At 40.9% G+C, this 15,832-nt stretch overlaps 1 protein-coding gene across 1 annotated transcript; it reads left to right on the forward strand.

Annotated features, from left to right (window-relative positions):
• The first annotated feature begins 263 nt into the window (after positions 1-263).
• On the forward strand, positions 264-1,905 carry LOC139285114 (E3 SUMO-protein ligase ZBED1-like). Its single transcript, XM_070905581.1, has 2 exons — positions 264-1,138; positions 1,251-1,905. The coding sequence occupies exons 1-2, from the start codon at positions 264-266 to the stop codon at positions 1,903-1,905; spliced, it is 1,530 nt and encodes a 509-aa protein (XP_070761682.1).
• Positions 1,906-15,832: the final 13,927 nt, after the last annotated feature.

The raw sequence follows: 15,832 nt of genomic DNA on the forward strand, positions 1-15,832 counted from the left end.
CTACCAAAATGGAGGAATCTGACGAAAGCTCTTTGCTAGGACTGATGGAAGGAAAATTTAATTTCAAAAAATTATCCGATGGAAGTATTGACAAAAGTGTGGTTTTATGCAAATTGTGCAAAAAAGAGTTTGCATACCACCGAAGCACGTCAACCCTACGGTATCACCTTTATGCAAAGCATGTTGCAGCGAGCACAGAGCCAGGCACTAGCAGTCCCGGTCCGAGTACGAACAAGCGGTGTCGGCAGCCCAAACTCGATGAAATGTCTGGCTTCAGGACCAAAATGAGTAAGACAACATCGGACAGACTCACAAGTTCACTCGCAAAATGGATTGCGCTGGACTGCAGACCGCTATTAGTGGTGGAAGATAAGGGGTTAGAAAATGTGCTACAGATAGCGACATGTGATCCAACTTTTCAACTGCCGTGCAGAAAGACTATTTCCGGCAAAATTCAACAGCTTTATGACACTGAAAAGCAAGCAAAGTTGGATGCATTGCAGAAAGCTGAATTTGTGGCTCTGACTGGGGATCATTGGACCTCCGTTAGTAATTCTAATTACGTCGGTGTCACTGCACACCTTGCTGATGTCACAGAAGGAACATGGCATCTACAGTCTTTTGCCCTGACTGTGCAAAAGACAAACACCAGACACTATGCTGAAAACTGCGCTGAGCAGTTTCTCTCTGTGGCAGAGGAATGGGGAATTCAACAAAAGGTCACCACAATTGGGACAGACAGTGCACGAACCATGATGGCTACAGCAAGACGTCTCCCATTCCAACACATGCCTTGTGTTGCTCACATCGTGCAAAGAACCATCACTGTTAGCCTTGCTGATAGTGGGTTTAGTGATGCTTTAGCAAAATGTCGCAAGATAGTGGGTCACTTTAAACACAGCCCTGCTAATACAGATGAACTACACCAGGAGCAAACTAGACTGGGACAAGAAAAAGAGTCACTCATTCAGGATGTTTCCACAAGGTGGAATTCAACGCTGGATATGATTTCTCGTCTACTAAAGAATCAAGAGGCTGTTTTTGCTGCTTTAGCCAAACAGAAGCACAAACTAGTCATATTGACTCCATCAGAGCTGGTAAAACTCCAAAAGCTGGCGACTGTCCTTGGGCCATGCAGGTAAATAAAACTATTTTTTAATAGGATTTATTGTTACTGTTTATTTAAAAAGCTCTATAGTTGAAATTTATTTTGTAGATTAATAATTACTTTCCTGAACTGTCTCCTGCAGATTTGTGACAGAGCTCCTTGGAGGAGAGACATATGTCTCATGTTCAGTGGTTTTACCTGCTCTCTGCCACCTGTGCCACACGATGGAGGTCTCCGATGATGACTCAGCCTACATGGTGAAATTCAAGACTGCGTTCAAAAAGGACTTATCCCAACGTAAAGCTACACTCAACCATGAATGGCTCAAAATGGCTACTGTGCTCGACCCACGCTTTAAGGATTTAAAGTGTCTTGCAAGGGGAGAGCGGGCAGAGGTTTGGACCAGCCTTGAGGCTCTGCTGCAGGAACAGCGTCAAGGTACCACCACACAGGAGCCAGCAAAGAAAAAGAGCCTCTTTCTCTCGCCATTGTCTTCAGAGTCTGATTCAGATGAGGAAGCCCTGTGTAACAGGGCCCTGAGTTTGTACAGAGCAGAATCCACCATCAGTGAGACAGACTGCCCATTGCAGTGGTGGTCCAGTCGAGCAGGGACCCACCCACAGCTGTCTGTCCTAGCCCACAAGTATCTGACTAGCCCTGCCAGTTCTGTCCCATGTGAGAGGCTGTTCTCACTTGCAGGTCACATAGTAACAAAAAAGAGAGCTGCCTTGAGCTCTGAAAATGTGAACAGGCTAGTTTGTCTAAGCAACTGGCTGAAACAGAGGGAGGCGAAATAGGCATGGAGGTATTGGGAGGCCAATGGGTTTGTTATTTTTTGCACTAAAATGTCAATTGCACTGTTATAGCGCAACTGCACTGTTATAGCCTAATGTACAAAATAAGTTGTGCTCAGGGTATTTGGAGTTTAAAGGAGATTTAAGCCTGTCAAATGACCATTTATATTTCTGGTTGTTTTACCAGAAGAAGAGAGAAGTAGAGATTGCACTTTATGTTGAATTGTTTGTTGTTGTTTTTTTGTTTTTTACCATTTAAAGGCAAAACTGTTCTGAAAAAGTACTAAAGTACTTAAAATGGCACTTTAACTTTGGGTCAATTAAATTTTGGCCAGAGATATTTTCTTTCTCTGATTTGAATTGAAATGCAATTCAATTTATTTTTTCAGACATTAAAAGAGCTTGGGTTTACAGTATTCAAGTCTGTGTCTTTTATTTGATTCAGTGTTCTACTAAAATCCATTTAAATTAAAAAATGTTGCTTTTGGGGGCAAATATTGTTATGCGATTAATCGAGATTAATTAATTACAAAGCCTCTAATTAATTAGATTTTTTTTTTAATCGAGTCCCACCCCTAATATATATATATATACACTTCTCACAATAAGTTAGGGATATTGTTATTTACATGAGTGCTTGTCCTATTTGGTCTGAATTTTAATGAAATAAGTAAAAGTTCCCTTTGATATTACTAATAATGAATGAGAAGAAACACCATTTTCATTAGTTTGATATTTATTACCCCAAAAATTTAGACAATAACAAGGATAGCCCCAAATAACAAAAATTGACAATGTCAGTAGCGGGTGTTTCCACCATTTGCCGCAATGACAGCTTGACAGCGACGTCTCATGCTCCTCACTAGCCTCATGATGTTGTTCTGAGGCAATGCGTTCCACTCTTCCACAAGTGCTACACGCAGTTCTGCCAGGTCACGTGGGGGTGGGGTACGATCATCCAGTCTCTGCTTCAGCTGGTCCCAGACGTGCTCTATGGGGTTCAGGTCAGGGGACATCGCCGGCCATACCATATGAGGCACTCCGACTTCCTGAAGTCCAGCTGTGACAATTCTGGCACGATGTGGTGGAGCATTATCATCCATGAACAGAAAGTTGGGGGTGTGCTGGTGGAATTGGGGGATGATGATGGGTTCTATGATGTCTCTGAGGTAAGAACGTGCAGTGACTGAGCCATCTACAATAACCAAATCTGTTTTGCGCTGACTGGTGATGCCTGCCCAGACTGTTGCACCTCCTCCACCAAAGCGAACCCTGGGGACCATGTTGACCTCGGCGTATCGCTCACCTCGCCTTCTCCAGCAACGCTGACGACCATCATTTCTGTGCAAGGTGACCCGACACTCATCAGTGAACAGGACGGTAGACCACTGCTGCGTTGTCCAGGTCACATGGTCTTGTGCCCACTGCAAACGTTCACGGCGGTGTCTTGGTGTCAGTGGAGTCACCTGCAACGCTCGTCTGGCATTCAAGCCAAAGCGGTGGAGTCGGTTGCGAATGGTTTGTCTGGAAACCCTAGTACCCCTCACATCTCGTAAACGGGCCTGCAGCTGTGTGGCAGTTACATAACGATGTCTGAGTGCATAGGTCCTTAGGTACTGGTCATCGTTGCGGTCTGTCACTCGTGGGGCTCCACTCCTGGGTCTGTCGCGAACTCTGCCAGTAGTTCTGTGTCTTGATGCAAGTCTGCTGATGACACTTTGAGACACACCAAGTTCACGAGCAACATCTGACGGCCTGCCACCGACCCGAAGGCGCGCTATGGCCAGGTGGCGCTGCTCGAAAATGAGGCGTGTCTATCACCCCAATACAATTGCCTCCCTATCCCAAAAATCTCTGAAGTGAAACAAACACTGTATGTATGACATCCACTGAGTCTCTCACAATATCCCTAACTTATTGTGAGTAGTGTATATATATATATACACATGTATGTAATGTCAGCACCCACTGTCATCCCTACAATACTGATATCAAGGCATTCAGTCAAAGGTGTCATATTTGATTTTGTCCAGGGCCTATACTGAAGAGTAACCAATGTCCTGCCATGTATCTTTGTTGTTGGCTAGTTTGTAAATGACACTATGGAATAAACAAATTATACAATGCTACTGAACGTGTCCTTTTAACTGGGGATAGCACAGATGTGTAATCTTGAATATACTAACTGTTGGGGCACAGCTGATTCAGTGTGTGTTACTGAAATCACTAACCTTTTGTTTCATTAATTTTGCCAAGTGAACCAGTTTACTGTCCTATTAAACCTATATTTGGGGATAATGAAAACTTAAAGCCTTTAGAACTTGAAACACTCTGTCCCAGTATCTTTTAAAATGTTTTGGAAAAATGTACCTGATCGACGTCCCTACAGCAAACATTCTCCAAAGCTTCTGGCATGGAGGCATAGTGGCCACACATGCGCCTGTTTATACAGATACTCAGTTTTACTACAACATATAATATTCTATACAATTTTCTATCCATGATTTGGAGGCTATGTGAAATTGTAGCCACAGTCAAGGAGGATTTGCTATAAAATAAAGCACGTTGTCAGTGCTTAGGATGGATGATCCATCAGTAAAGTTGCATCGTCTGATTTCATCTGTTACTGACGTGTAACCTCTGAAATAGAAGTGTGCTGTGTATTGATTCATTATTGATTAATTCCTGGCGCTGTCCATGGTGCTGAAGTAGCAGACGGATTTGTAATTGTGACTGTTTCCTCTCTGTCCCAAAACAAACCCCCCCCCTCGTTAAAAATGAACAAATCGGTATATGTGTAATGTATAATATCAGTAATAAGTTACCAGTGCGCTGCGCTGGATCTGCAGGTAGAGAAGCCGTAGAGGCACCGGCAGCGTCTCCCACATTGTTTATACATATCATGTACAAGTGAATATGGTCTGATGAGCCTGACCCCCGTCTCATTGGTGTCCTCGTTTTCAGGAGAAGGAGGTGGTGAAAAAACCTCCACCTCGTAACTTGCGTCAGACTGACTGCTATCGCTATCCATCGTAATATCCATGCTAATGATATTGACTATTGACCACACCCCCGTTCTCTGTTTGAGAAAAAACGTTTACTGACAACCAGGACGTGACACTGGCTGGAGTGGGGCTTTAATATTATTATGTCACTGTTTTTCCCACTCAACCACAAAATCAAAGAATGCCAAACTGCAAATATAACACATTTGGGGGGCCTGACTTTGATTCAAGTAACGTGGACCTTGAGGTTCCAGGTGAAAATGACCTAAAAGGGTCAACTTTCTTTTTCGCCAACCTCATGTAGGTTTCAAACCACTGATGTTTCCATAAGCAGGACCAATTGTTTCTTTGAGTGCTTCTTATATTTGGTTTGTTTATTGTGACTGAAGCTGTTGTATGTTATTGCATGATTCCTGCTTATGCATTTTTTGAAATATGTCACTTTCTGCCTCATTTAAGTTTCTTTTTCTATATAAAGCCAGTATTGTGGCTTTGCAATGATGCAGCATATATGGGCCATTCTACCGAATTGGTTCAAATTCAGAGTTGGAATTTTTGTGAAAAAAGATCTTAGGGGCACATATATAGTATTTGAACAGTCAACTTTCACATTGTATTTTCTAACTTTTCCAAAATATTTTTCCTTTCCTAAATTTTGTCACAACCGAAACACAAACTTACATTAGAATAAAAATAATTATATTAACCTATTCATATTTTTTTCTATTCCCTACTGTACAGAGTATTTTCAAAAATTAATATATATGGTTTCTGCATCAAAATTAATTTAAATTAATTTTTAGCAGAATTTAATATTTATTTTTTCTAAATGTATCAAAATTTAAACGCTATCTTTCCTTGTAAAATGTATAAAGTTGATCATATTGACTCCATAATTCATCATTGCTTAAAGCACACATACACTTAACCAATCATTATCATAACATCTGGGTTGATGATTCAATACATTTTATTTTTGTTAGAACACCTGTTTTTTCGGTAGTGACTGCACTGTTTCGGTAGTGACCATACTGTTGCTGTAGTTACAGTCGTACTTTTTTTGAGAGTGGCATCCTAATCACTTAACTCTTTTTGCTATATTTTAACTTTTTACATGTCTTACAACAACTGAAACTTATTTATTCATCATTAAATGAATAACAATGGTTTATCTTCCAGATGAAATTTTTATTGGAATGACAAACAATAATGTTCAATAATCAATGAAATAATTTTTTTGTGTGGCAAACCATTTAACAAAACCATGCTTTCAACACTGCAGGGCATCACTGCATGACATTTTTAAGTAAAAACAGTAAGGTGCAATCATTAAAATAAAGTTTTGCAACTTAAACAGTGTTCTCTCAAGGCAGACTATATGCTTTACAAGCATATAAAAAGAAAGAAAAGCTTATTTTCTCAGGTCTGGTGTCAACTTCAACTTCAACCTCAGACATTGTTTTCTGTATTTTTCCTTCTTCTTCTTCTTCATTTCTTTGAACTTCATCTTTAACTTCTGTATTTTTCTGTAGTTGCGTGTTCTTGCACTTTTCAACCTCTTTTGTGCTGAAGAGCTACGCACTGGTGTCTGATCTCCTTCGCTAGAGGTGCTAGGTGGTGAGGAAGCTCGGCAAAACATCTCCATCTCTATGTTTTTTCAGGGACATCCTATGGTCTTGCTGTCTTTTCCTCCATGCTCTTCTGACATGTCTTTGCTCTCTGATTGATAAGTCGTTTATGGATTTCAGCTTTCCTTCTTCCCTCCGTGTCTTATTTGTTTCTCTTTCCTTTTTTAAATATTCTTGGTATTTCATTGGGTCATTCTTTACTCTTTGTCTATACTCTCTCAGTCTCTCTGCTTGACTTTTTGCCATTTTGGTGTTATCTCTCCCTAAATATAAAATAAAATAAAAACTTCATCAGAATTATCTATTTATGAGATATGTATAGATGTATTGTATTATGTAAGACTTACTTTAATCAAAAATGAACATCATATTGTCACTACCGAAACCATCATGTCGCAACGAAAACCTTTTCATATGTTTCGGTAGTGACTGTTTCGGTAGCGATGTTTTATGCTAGTTTTTAGCATAACTCAACAATGCTTGGCACAACATGGCTACCAAAAACAGTTTTGAACATGTATACAGAGATAAAAAACACAACATTAAGCATTAAAATCAAAAGTGCTTATTTCATTGCAGAAATTATGTGTTTGGTAGTGACAGTCCTTAAAACCACACACTGATTTTTAGACTTTGGAAGGCATGTACTTAAAAATGTTGTAAACTAACTACTCACCATGTGGCCATGGATGAACAGGAACGTAATGTCTCTTCTTGGTAAAATTTCTGGGGGTGTGGCTAAAACCAAGCCCTGCCTACATGCTGAAACTCTTTGTGTTTCGGTAGTGACATGAAAACTTGGGACAGGATTTTTTGCATAACAAATTTTAATTTTTTAAAAATCTACAAAATCAATCTAAAATTCCAACTACCCTTTAATAGAAATCAAAAAGATCTATTAAAATAAAATATTTAGGAAAATTTCAAAAATCATTTAAATGTTATTTTCATGAATTGAAATTTAGGAGTCAGAGGTTGGGACAGCCACCTCCCAATAGAAAGTGACATATAAAAGATAATTTTTTATGTATTAAATTTAATGGTATCTCAATTTATGTCTTGTGATAAAATAGATCATAACATGATATTAGTATGTATGTAAGGTCTGAACACTTTATTGTTTTTTTAAATATGATTTTCATTGCGGGACAGCAATTTGAACCAATTCAGTATAATGGCCCATATAACAACGTGGAATTCTTGCACATTCTGTAATTTGTACAATGTTTGCACTATACAATACTTGTTTGAAAAGTAGGTTTTCTTTTGATGTACATTAAAGCTATGTCATGGCACCCAAAACCCCGAAAGTTTCTCTGCAGTTTATTGCTGATGTTGAAATTCAAGGAGGAAATGTCAAAGTGTTTCCTATTTGTGTTGAGTTCAATCTTTTTTGTTTCATGGTTCCTGTTTTATTTTGTTACTTACTCTCCTTTCGTTTCGGTCTACTTCACTTCCTGCCTTTGTGTGTTTTCCCGCCTGTGTGATTGTCTTCACCTGTCCTGATCAGTTTCACCTGCCCCTCGTTATCCCCACCTGGCTTCTGTGTTTAGTCTGTGTTTCCCTCTCTCCGGTGCCAGTTTGTCGTATGTTGTTGCCGTGTGTGTTACCTGTATTGGCTGCAGCAGCCTCCTGCTTCCCTGGCTCCACCTATCTCCAGTCCCGACACCGGCCTCCGGCTCAGCTTCCCTGTCGCCGGTCGCTGGTCTCCGGCCCTGCCCTCCATCCGCCTGTCCCCGGCCTCCTGAGGGACTCCGTGTGTCTGATCATCCTCCAGAGCATCTACGCATGTCCTCCTGCCCGTCCTCCACCCATCTGTCCAGCCCAAAGACGGTCCGCCTGAGGCTTCCTGCTCATTCTGCCTAGCACTTTGCCATCACAGCTGTGACAGGAAATATGTAGATTTTAGGGTACTATTGCAAGATCAAAAGGATGTAAGTTGTTTAGTTATATAACTGAATGTTAAAATATCCAAAGTTGTGCATATTTTTATATTATATTGTATGTCTATACTTTTGAAACACCCACTATATTTTGTATTCATTGGGGATGTATATAGTTGAGTTTATACTTTTCAGAGCCAAGTTTGCTTCAACATTTTAGAGCAAAAATATAAGAAATGATAATGAATGTATTAAACCAGGGGTGTCAAACTCATTTCACATCGCGGGCCGCATACGGCCTAGGAAGATGTCAAGTGTGCCGGACCATTAAAATTGTAGCATACTCAGCTATAAATAACAAAAATGTCATGTCTTTCCTTTGTTTTAGTGTAAAGAAGTACAAGAACATTAGGAAAAAGTTGATATTTAATGAACTATTCTTTTACAAAACATTTCATGAAACACCTCAGATTTCTTTAGAGAAACGTGCAATTTACTTTTATCATTCACATGTATGCATTGCAACTGATCCCATTGATTGTACAAAGGCACAAAACTTTAACAAGCAATTGGTATTGAAAAATATAGTAATGCACTTTAAGATTAAATGAGACTTATAAAGAAAGGACTTTTTAAACCATTTACACATGTGCATATAAAATCTAAATTGAATCCCTGCCTACACCTTACAAACTAAAGAGAGTGCTATTAAATGTGTAAGGAAGAAAGTATTCACCTGTCCTGTAAACTTCAACTTGTGTAAACTTCATACATGAAACATACATACACACACAATGCATGCTGACAATTTATGGAGTTGCATGAACAGTAGCATTCCACCATACTCTTTGGTAGTGAAGCTGTTGAATAACATTAAATTGCACATTTATTTTCATCACCACAGTAAGGATTCATTTTCACAGAGCTGTATTCTTTCAGTGCAAACAGTGTCCAAGGCAGCATTTTAAAGGCGTTAGTCTAGTCTAGACTGCTTTGTTTTTGTTCCTGAAACTTGGCATCTTTTGGCCTGCACAAGTGCATCAACATCAGGTGTCATGTCCTGACTAGCTGTCACTCTCAGAATGTCATTTAAGTGCTTGTGTGTGAGCCTTGAACGCATTTTTGTTTTATTGATGTTCATTACTGAGAAAATGTGTTCACAAAGGTAGGTTGTCCCAAACATGCACAAAATTGTTGCAGCCAGGGCTGTTAATTTGGGGTACCCTGGCAATAGATACTGATAAAATGTGTCCAGACCTACGGAGGCAAATTTGCCCTTCAAATCTGCGTCACATTGCAAATCAATTATTTCTAGCTGGATGTCGACAGGCACATCAGAAGCTTTAACTGTGAAAGGTGAGCGAAAAACTGAAAATTCTGTCTCAAGTTCACCAAATACCTGAAAACGTCTCTCAAACTCCCACAGCAATCCTGCAATCTTGTCTTTGTACCGTTTCACGTCCGCATCAGGTCTGGTCACACGCACGTCTCTCAGACAGGGGAAATGAGCAGGGTCGCCACTTGCCAGTTGCGTCTCCCACAAAGTCAGCTTCAACTTGAATGCATGTATGTTGTCATAAAACTGTGTGACAACTTTTTTGCGGCCTTGCAACATTTTGTTCAGATTGTTCAAGTGTTCAGTAATATCAACCAAAAATGCAAGGTCCTGCAGCCATTCCTGAGATTGTAATTCCAACACCGGTTTTCCTTTTTTCTCCATCAACTGTCCGATTTCCTCTCGTAGATCAAAGAAACGCCTCAGCACAGCACCTCGGCTTAACCATCTCACTTCAGTGTGGTATGGCAGGCTATGGGTAATGTTACTGTCACTGAGAAGGCTGTCAAACTGACGATGATTCAGACCTCTGGCTCGGATGAAATTTACAGTTCCAACAACCACCTGCATTATGTGGTCCATTTTTAAGGACTTACAACACAATGCCTCCTGCTGCAAAATACAGTGAAATGTCCAGAAACCATCTCCTCCATTAAGGGCTTGTACTTTCTCTCTGAATTTTGTCACGACACCTGCTTTCTTTCCGATCATTGATGGCGCACCGTCTGTAGCCAGGCTGACAGCGCGGGACCAGTCCACTCCGACTCTGTCCAGTGCACCGACGACAGAGCTGAAAATGTCCTCGGCTGTTGTGGTGTCAGTCATAGGCACCAACTCAAGAAACTCTTCACTGACAGTCAATGTCTCATTAACTCCACGAATAAATATGGCCAGTTGAGCCACGTCTGTGATGTCAGTGCTCTCATCAATTGCAATGGAAAATGCAACGAATGACTTGACTCTCTGTTTCAATTGGTTGTCTAAATCTGCCGATAGTTCCGAAATCCTCTCTGCTATGGTATTCCTCGTCAGGCTAATATTGGCAAAAGCTTGTCGCTTCTGGGGACATACGAGTTCAGCCGCCTTCATCATGCATGTTTTAACAAACTCACCGTCGGAATACGGCTTTGATGCTAATGCTATTTCGCTAGCAATTAGGTAGCTGGCTTTTACTGCTGCTTCACTGACTTCTCGGCTCTGGGTGAAAGTGGATTGCTGTTTTCTCAGACCCACCAGCAATTCATTAATCTTCTCTCTTCTCAGTTGTCCTTGCAAGCTGTTGTATTTTTCGCCGTGAAGAGTCTCATAGTGGCGCCGAATATTATATTCCTTAAGTACCGACACTTGTTGCAAACACACCAAGCACAAAGGTTTCCCGTGTATCTCCGTAAATAAATAAGACCTGGTCCATTTTTCTTGGAAAATTCTACACTCTGTATCCACTTTTCTTCTTTTTGATAATGACATTTTGGCTAATGAGGGTGTAGCGGGCAGGTAGAGAACAGGGTAGAAACAACGTTGTACCAAACAGCAGATGGCGCATTGATACCATCTGCTGTTTGGTCTGTCTCAGCGATGCGGCGTGTCTTCTACTCTGACCAAAACAGTGCGCCCCTAGCGGATAATTCTTGAAAAGCATTTCATTTAAAAAATCAAATCCAAGTCTTTTATGGATTTTTTCACTTTCAAATTCATCCTGCGGGCCTGATAGAACCTCCTTGCGTATGTTTGACACCCCTGTATTAAACTATATACACAGATTTTGAAAGTGACCATGAAGCGATTGAAACTGGTTACAATGGACACACCAAAATAATAAATGTATACAGTGTTTGTTTCCTACTTCATATTGTTGATTTATTGAAAGGAAGAGAAGGTAGGAGCTGTTTCATCAAGTTTACATTATTTAAGTTCATAACAGTTTCCTTACTAAGATGAAACAACAAAAACTGTCGGTATGTGTAGGTAGTTTTTGAAATAGAAAATTTATTACAACTAAAAAAGTTATTTTACAACACCTGACAACATTTAGGTTCAGCAATCAAAGCCAGACAAAGACTCAGGTTCATCAAGTATAATGCATCTTTGTCTTTAAATGTTTCAAGTATTAATTGGAATATTAGAGATGACAATAAATAAAAAATAATCATTTAAAAATGTTTTTCTCTACATATTTTTATTGTATATTTCTGTTTTAAAACAATGTATATTGAACATTGTTTTGGTTGCTGTAATTGTTCATCCTGTCAAAGAGATTCCCTTTTTAATGCCGTTTCAATGGAAGACATGTGAGACTTATGTGAGTTTCTTCCAGGTCTTCACCAAAGCGAATGGCTTCAGCAGTTGCAGTTGGTCAAATTAGGTGGGCATCATCCAAGTCTCTTTTGTATATAGCACACTGTGAAAATGGTGATTAGAGGAGCTGAAACTTGAGGTACTCCAGCATCAGTGGTAGAAGAAATATTCAGATCCTTTACTTAAGTAAATGTATCAAGACGACGCTGTGAAAATACTCCATTACAAGTGAAAGTCCTGCATTGACAATGTTACTGAAAGTATTAAAGTAAAAGTACTCAATGCAGAAAAATGTCCCCTGTGACTATCATACTAGTATAGACTATATCATTAGACTATTATTACTCAGGCATTAATGTAAAAGCAGGATTTTACTGTTGTAGTTGGTTGAGGTGGATCTAACTTTTACATTTTTTAACTATTTTGTATAAGACTACAAGTAATGATTATCTTCATTATGGGTTCATCTGCTGATGAACCTGCTGATGAACCATGACATGTTTTTGCATGAAAAATGACTTAAATGATTATTAAAAGTGCCGGTTATTTGTTGACATTAGCGAAAGAGAGGCTCGGCACTCAGGAGCGTGCATAACGTCACCACCTTTCAATTTTCCTTTACATAGAAATCAGACCACAGGCTCACACATTGGCAATAAAAAGAGATTAATACATGTAAACTGCTGCCTATTGTTACATATTGTACCTTTAAGTAAGTTTTACTTGCGATGGAGTATTTTTACAATGTGGTATTGCTACTTTGATTTAAGTAAAAGTACATCTTCCACCACTGGTGATATATGTTTAACCTTTTACTAATCTACTTCTCCTGCACCCCTGATGAAAACTGTGCAGGGCTGGATATCATATTATCAAAGGGTCTGAGTAAAGATCAGTATTCAGTATCAGTGTTGATTTATAAGAAAAGAAAACAAACATCGACAGTAGATTTAGAATCCTGGTGTTCTATTCTCTGACATCATAATCGACTCATTTGCATATATGCAGGTGCACAGAATTCCGGCTTCATTCGAGCATCAACCTTTGAAGAGTTAGGTAAGACCTCTTTACACCTCTGATAAAACTACGGTTTTACTTGGCTTTTTTTGTTTCGTAGTACTGTACTGTATTGGGGAAGGAGTACGTGTATATTCCTCATGTTGTTCTGTCAAGTAAATTACTTTTTTCATTAGTTACTTTCCAAATGACATTACAATAAGATGTGCATCTTTTGCTGTGATCAGGAGGTGCGAATGCGCTTTTTGTCTCGCACAACATCATTTTAAGTTGTAAACTTTGCTTTACTTGTTGCCTAAATTGCATGTGTGCAAAATGGACTGCATTTGTAGTGTGTCATTGCACTAGAGGGAATTTCACATTGACTGAAAGGTTTGCAGTCCTTGCACTTGTGGTCTTTTGCAGTTCCTTTCACAGATACCATGAAAATGAAAGATTATTTAATGGGTATTTTACTAAATATGACTCCTCCATTCTGCCAGTTTCCTGATCACAAGAAAAGGTTTTCTTGTAATGTGACAGAAAAAGCTTCTCTTGAACTAATAGTGGAAAACAGTGTTTTCTGTTTTCTTGTAGCACTGGGGTTCATGTTCACTTTTGTTTTCTTCTCATTATTATCACCAAATGTAGTTATATTATTATTATTTGTATTATTGCTGTAACCACATTTGGTAGTAGTGGAAGTTCACTGTCATTTGTTGTATTAAGTGCACCAGTTCCAACAATACTATGTTAATGAATATAATGATTTAGATATGTAATATGTCAGTTACATCTTGAATACTGATACTATTAAATTTAGGTCAGTGAGAATGTTAGTCAGTTGATTATGAAAGAATTTGATCAGTGTGCTTCTTGAAAAAAAATCAGAATATCAGTCTAATGATTGCTGTTTGTGTTTTTGTGTCTGCAGTTCAAAATGATTGCGAGAGCGTTCAAGCAGCAAGTGGTACCACTAGCAAGACCTCGGACTCCAGGAGATACCAAACAAGGGGGTGAGAGCCCTTTCTCTCCTGGAGTCCTCAACCCTCCCATGATCTGGAAGGGGCCCGAGCGAAGGGGTGTAGGTCCTTCGTCTCGTGGCTCTGCCAACCCTTTCCAGATCTGGGAGAAGCGCGGACGGAGGGGTGTAGGTCCTTCGTCCTCTGAAGAAAATCCAGGACAGAGGGGTGAGAGCCCTCTGTCCTCTGAAGACAGTGGAGGACGAAGGGGTGAGAGCCCTTTCTCTCCTGGAGTCCTCAACCCTCCCAGGATCTGGAAGGGGCCCGAGCGAAGGGGTGTAGGTCCTTCGTCTCGTGGCTTTGCCAACCTTTTCCAGATCTGGGAAAAGCGCGGACGGAGGGGTGTAGGTCCTTCGTCCTCTGAAGACAATCGTGGACGGAGGCGTAAGAGTCCTTCGTCCCCTAATTACAGGCCTTCCATTTCCTGGGAGGAGCATGGACGGAGGGGTGAGAGCCCTTCGTCCTCTTCGGACAATCGAGGACAGAGGAGTGAGAGCCCTCTGTCCTCTGAAGACAGTGGAGGACGAAGGGGTGAGAGGCCTTCGTCCTCTGAAGAAAATCCAGGACGGAGGGGTGAGAGCCCTCTGTCCTCTTCGGACAATCGAGGACGGAGGGGTGAGAGCCCTCTGTCCTCTGAAGACAGTGGAGGACGAAGGGGTGAGAGGCCTTCGTCCTCTGAAGAAAATCCAGGACGGAGGGGTGAGAGCCCTCTGTCCTCTTCGGACAATCGAGGACGGAGGGGTGAGAGCCCTCTGTCCTCTTCAGACAATCGAGGACGAAGGGGTGAGAGGCCTTCGTCCTCTGAAGAAAATCCAAGACAGAGGGGTGAGAGCCCTCTGTCCTCTTCGGACAATCGAGGACGGAGGGGTGAGAGCCCTCTGTCCTCTGAAGACAATCCAGGACGGAGGGGTGAGAGCCCTCTGTCCCACATGGATATCAAAGAGTGGATGAGGAGGTCCTGGCTCCGTGTCCTGGACTGGGAACGGAGCCGGGAGGAAAGAGAGAAGAGACAGAGGGATGAAGAGAAGAGAAGAAAGGAGCTGGAGGAGCTTAAACGCGAGAAGGAGAAGATGAGATGGTTTTGGTACGAGATACATGAGTGGGACAAGAAAAGGCAGGAGACAGAAGAGACACTGAGGGGTGAAGAAGATGGAACACAGCGTGAGAAGGAAGAGTGCATGAAAAAGTTAGGAATAGAAATGCAGGAGTTGGGACAGAGAATGCAGGAGAGCAAAAAGAGACTGAAAGATGAAGAAAAACAAAGACAGGAGCAGGAGGAGCTGAGACGTAGGAAGGAAAAGGAAGAGAGGATGAAAAGGGCCTGGTTGAACATACTAGAGGAGGCCCAGAGAAGAATGGAAAGACAAAGACTGGAGAGTGAACCACAAAGAGTGGAGAGTGAACGACAAAGACCAGACAGAGAAAGACAAGAGCCGAAGGGAAAAGAAAATCAGGAGCCGGAAGAGACAACCAGCCAGCAGAAGGAAGACAAGTGGGAAAAGAAAAAAACAAAACTATGGGAGAAGGAGAAGAGGAGAAGAGAGAAGTGGGAGAGGAAAGAGAGAGACAGACAAGAGAAGGAGGAGAGACAAAGAGAGAAAAGGGCAAGGAAGGAGAGACAAAGACAAGAGAAGAAGGAGAGAGAAATAGAGAAAATGCAGGATAAAGTGCTGCAGAAGAAGGAGAAGCAGGAGAAGAAAAGAGAGAAGAAGGAAAGGAAGGAGAAGAAAAAACAGGAGAAGCGGGAGGAGAGTGAAAGGCAGGA

Source organism: Enoplosus armatus, chromosome 1 (genome assembly GCF_043641665.1).
Source record: "Enoplosus armatus isolate fEnoArm2 chromosome 1, fEnoArm2.hap1, whole genome shotgun sequence".
In the NCBI taxonomy this organism is placed as follows: domain Eukaryota; kingdom Metazoa; phylum Chordata; class Actinopteri; order Centrarchiformes; family Enoplosidae; genus Enoplosus; species Enoplosus armatus.

Excerpts from the sequence above, each read along its gene's own strand:
- LOC139285114 (XM_070905581.1), top strand. The coding sequence starts at position 264 with ATGTCTGGCTTCAGGACCAAAATGAGTAAGACAACATCGGACAGACTC. Across the intron at positions 1,139-1,250 it reads ACTGTCCTTGGGCCATGCAG|ATTTGTGACAGAGCTCCTTG; the intron begins GTAAATAAAACT and ends TGTCTCCTGCAG.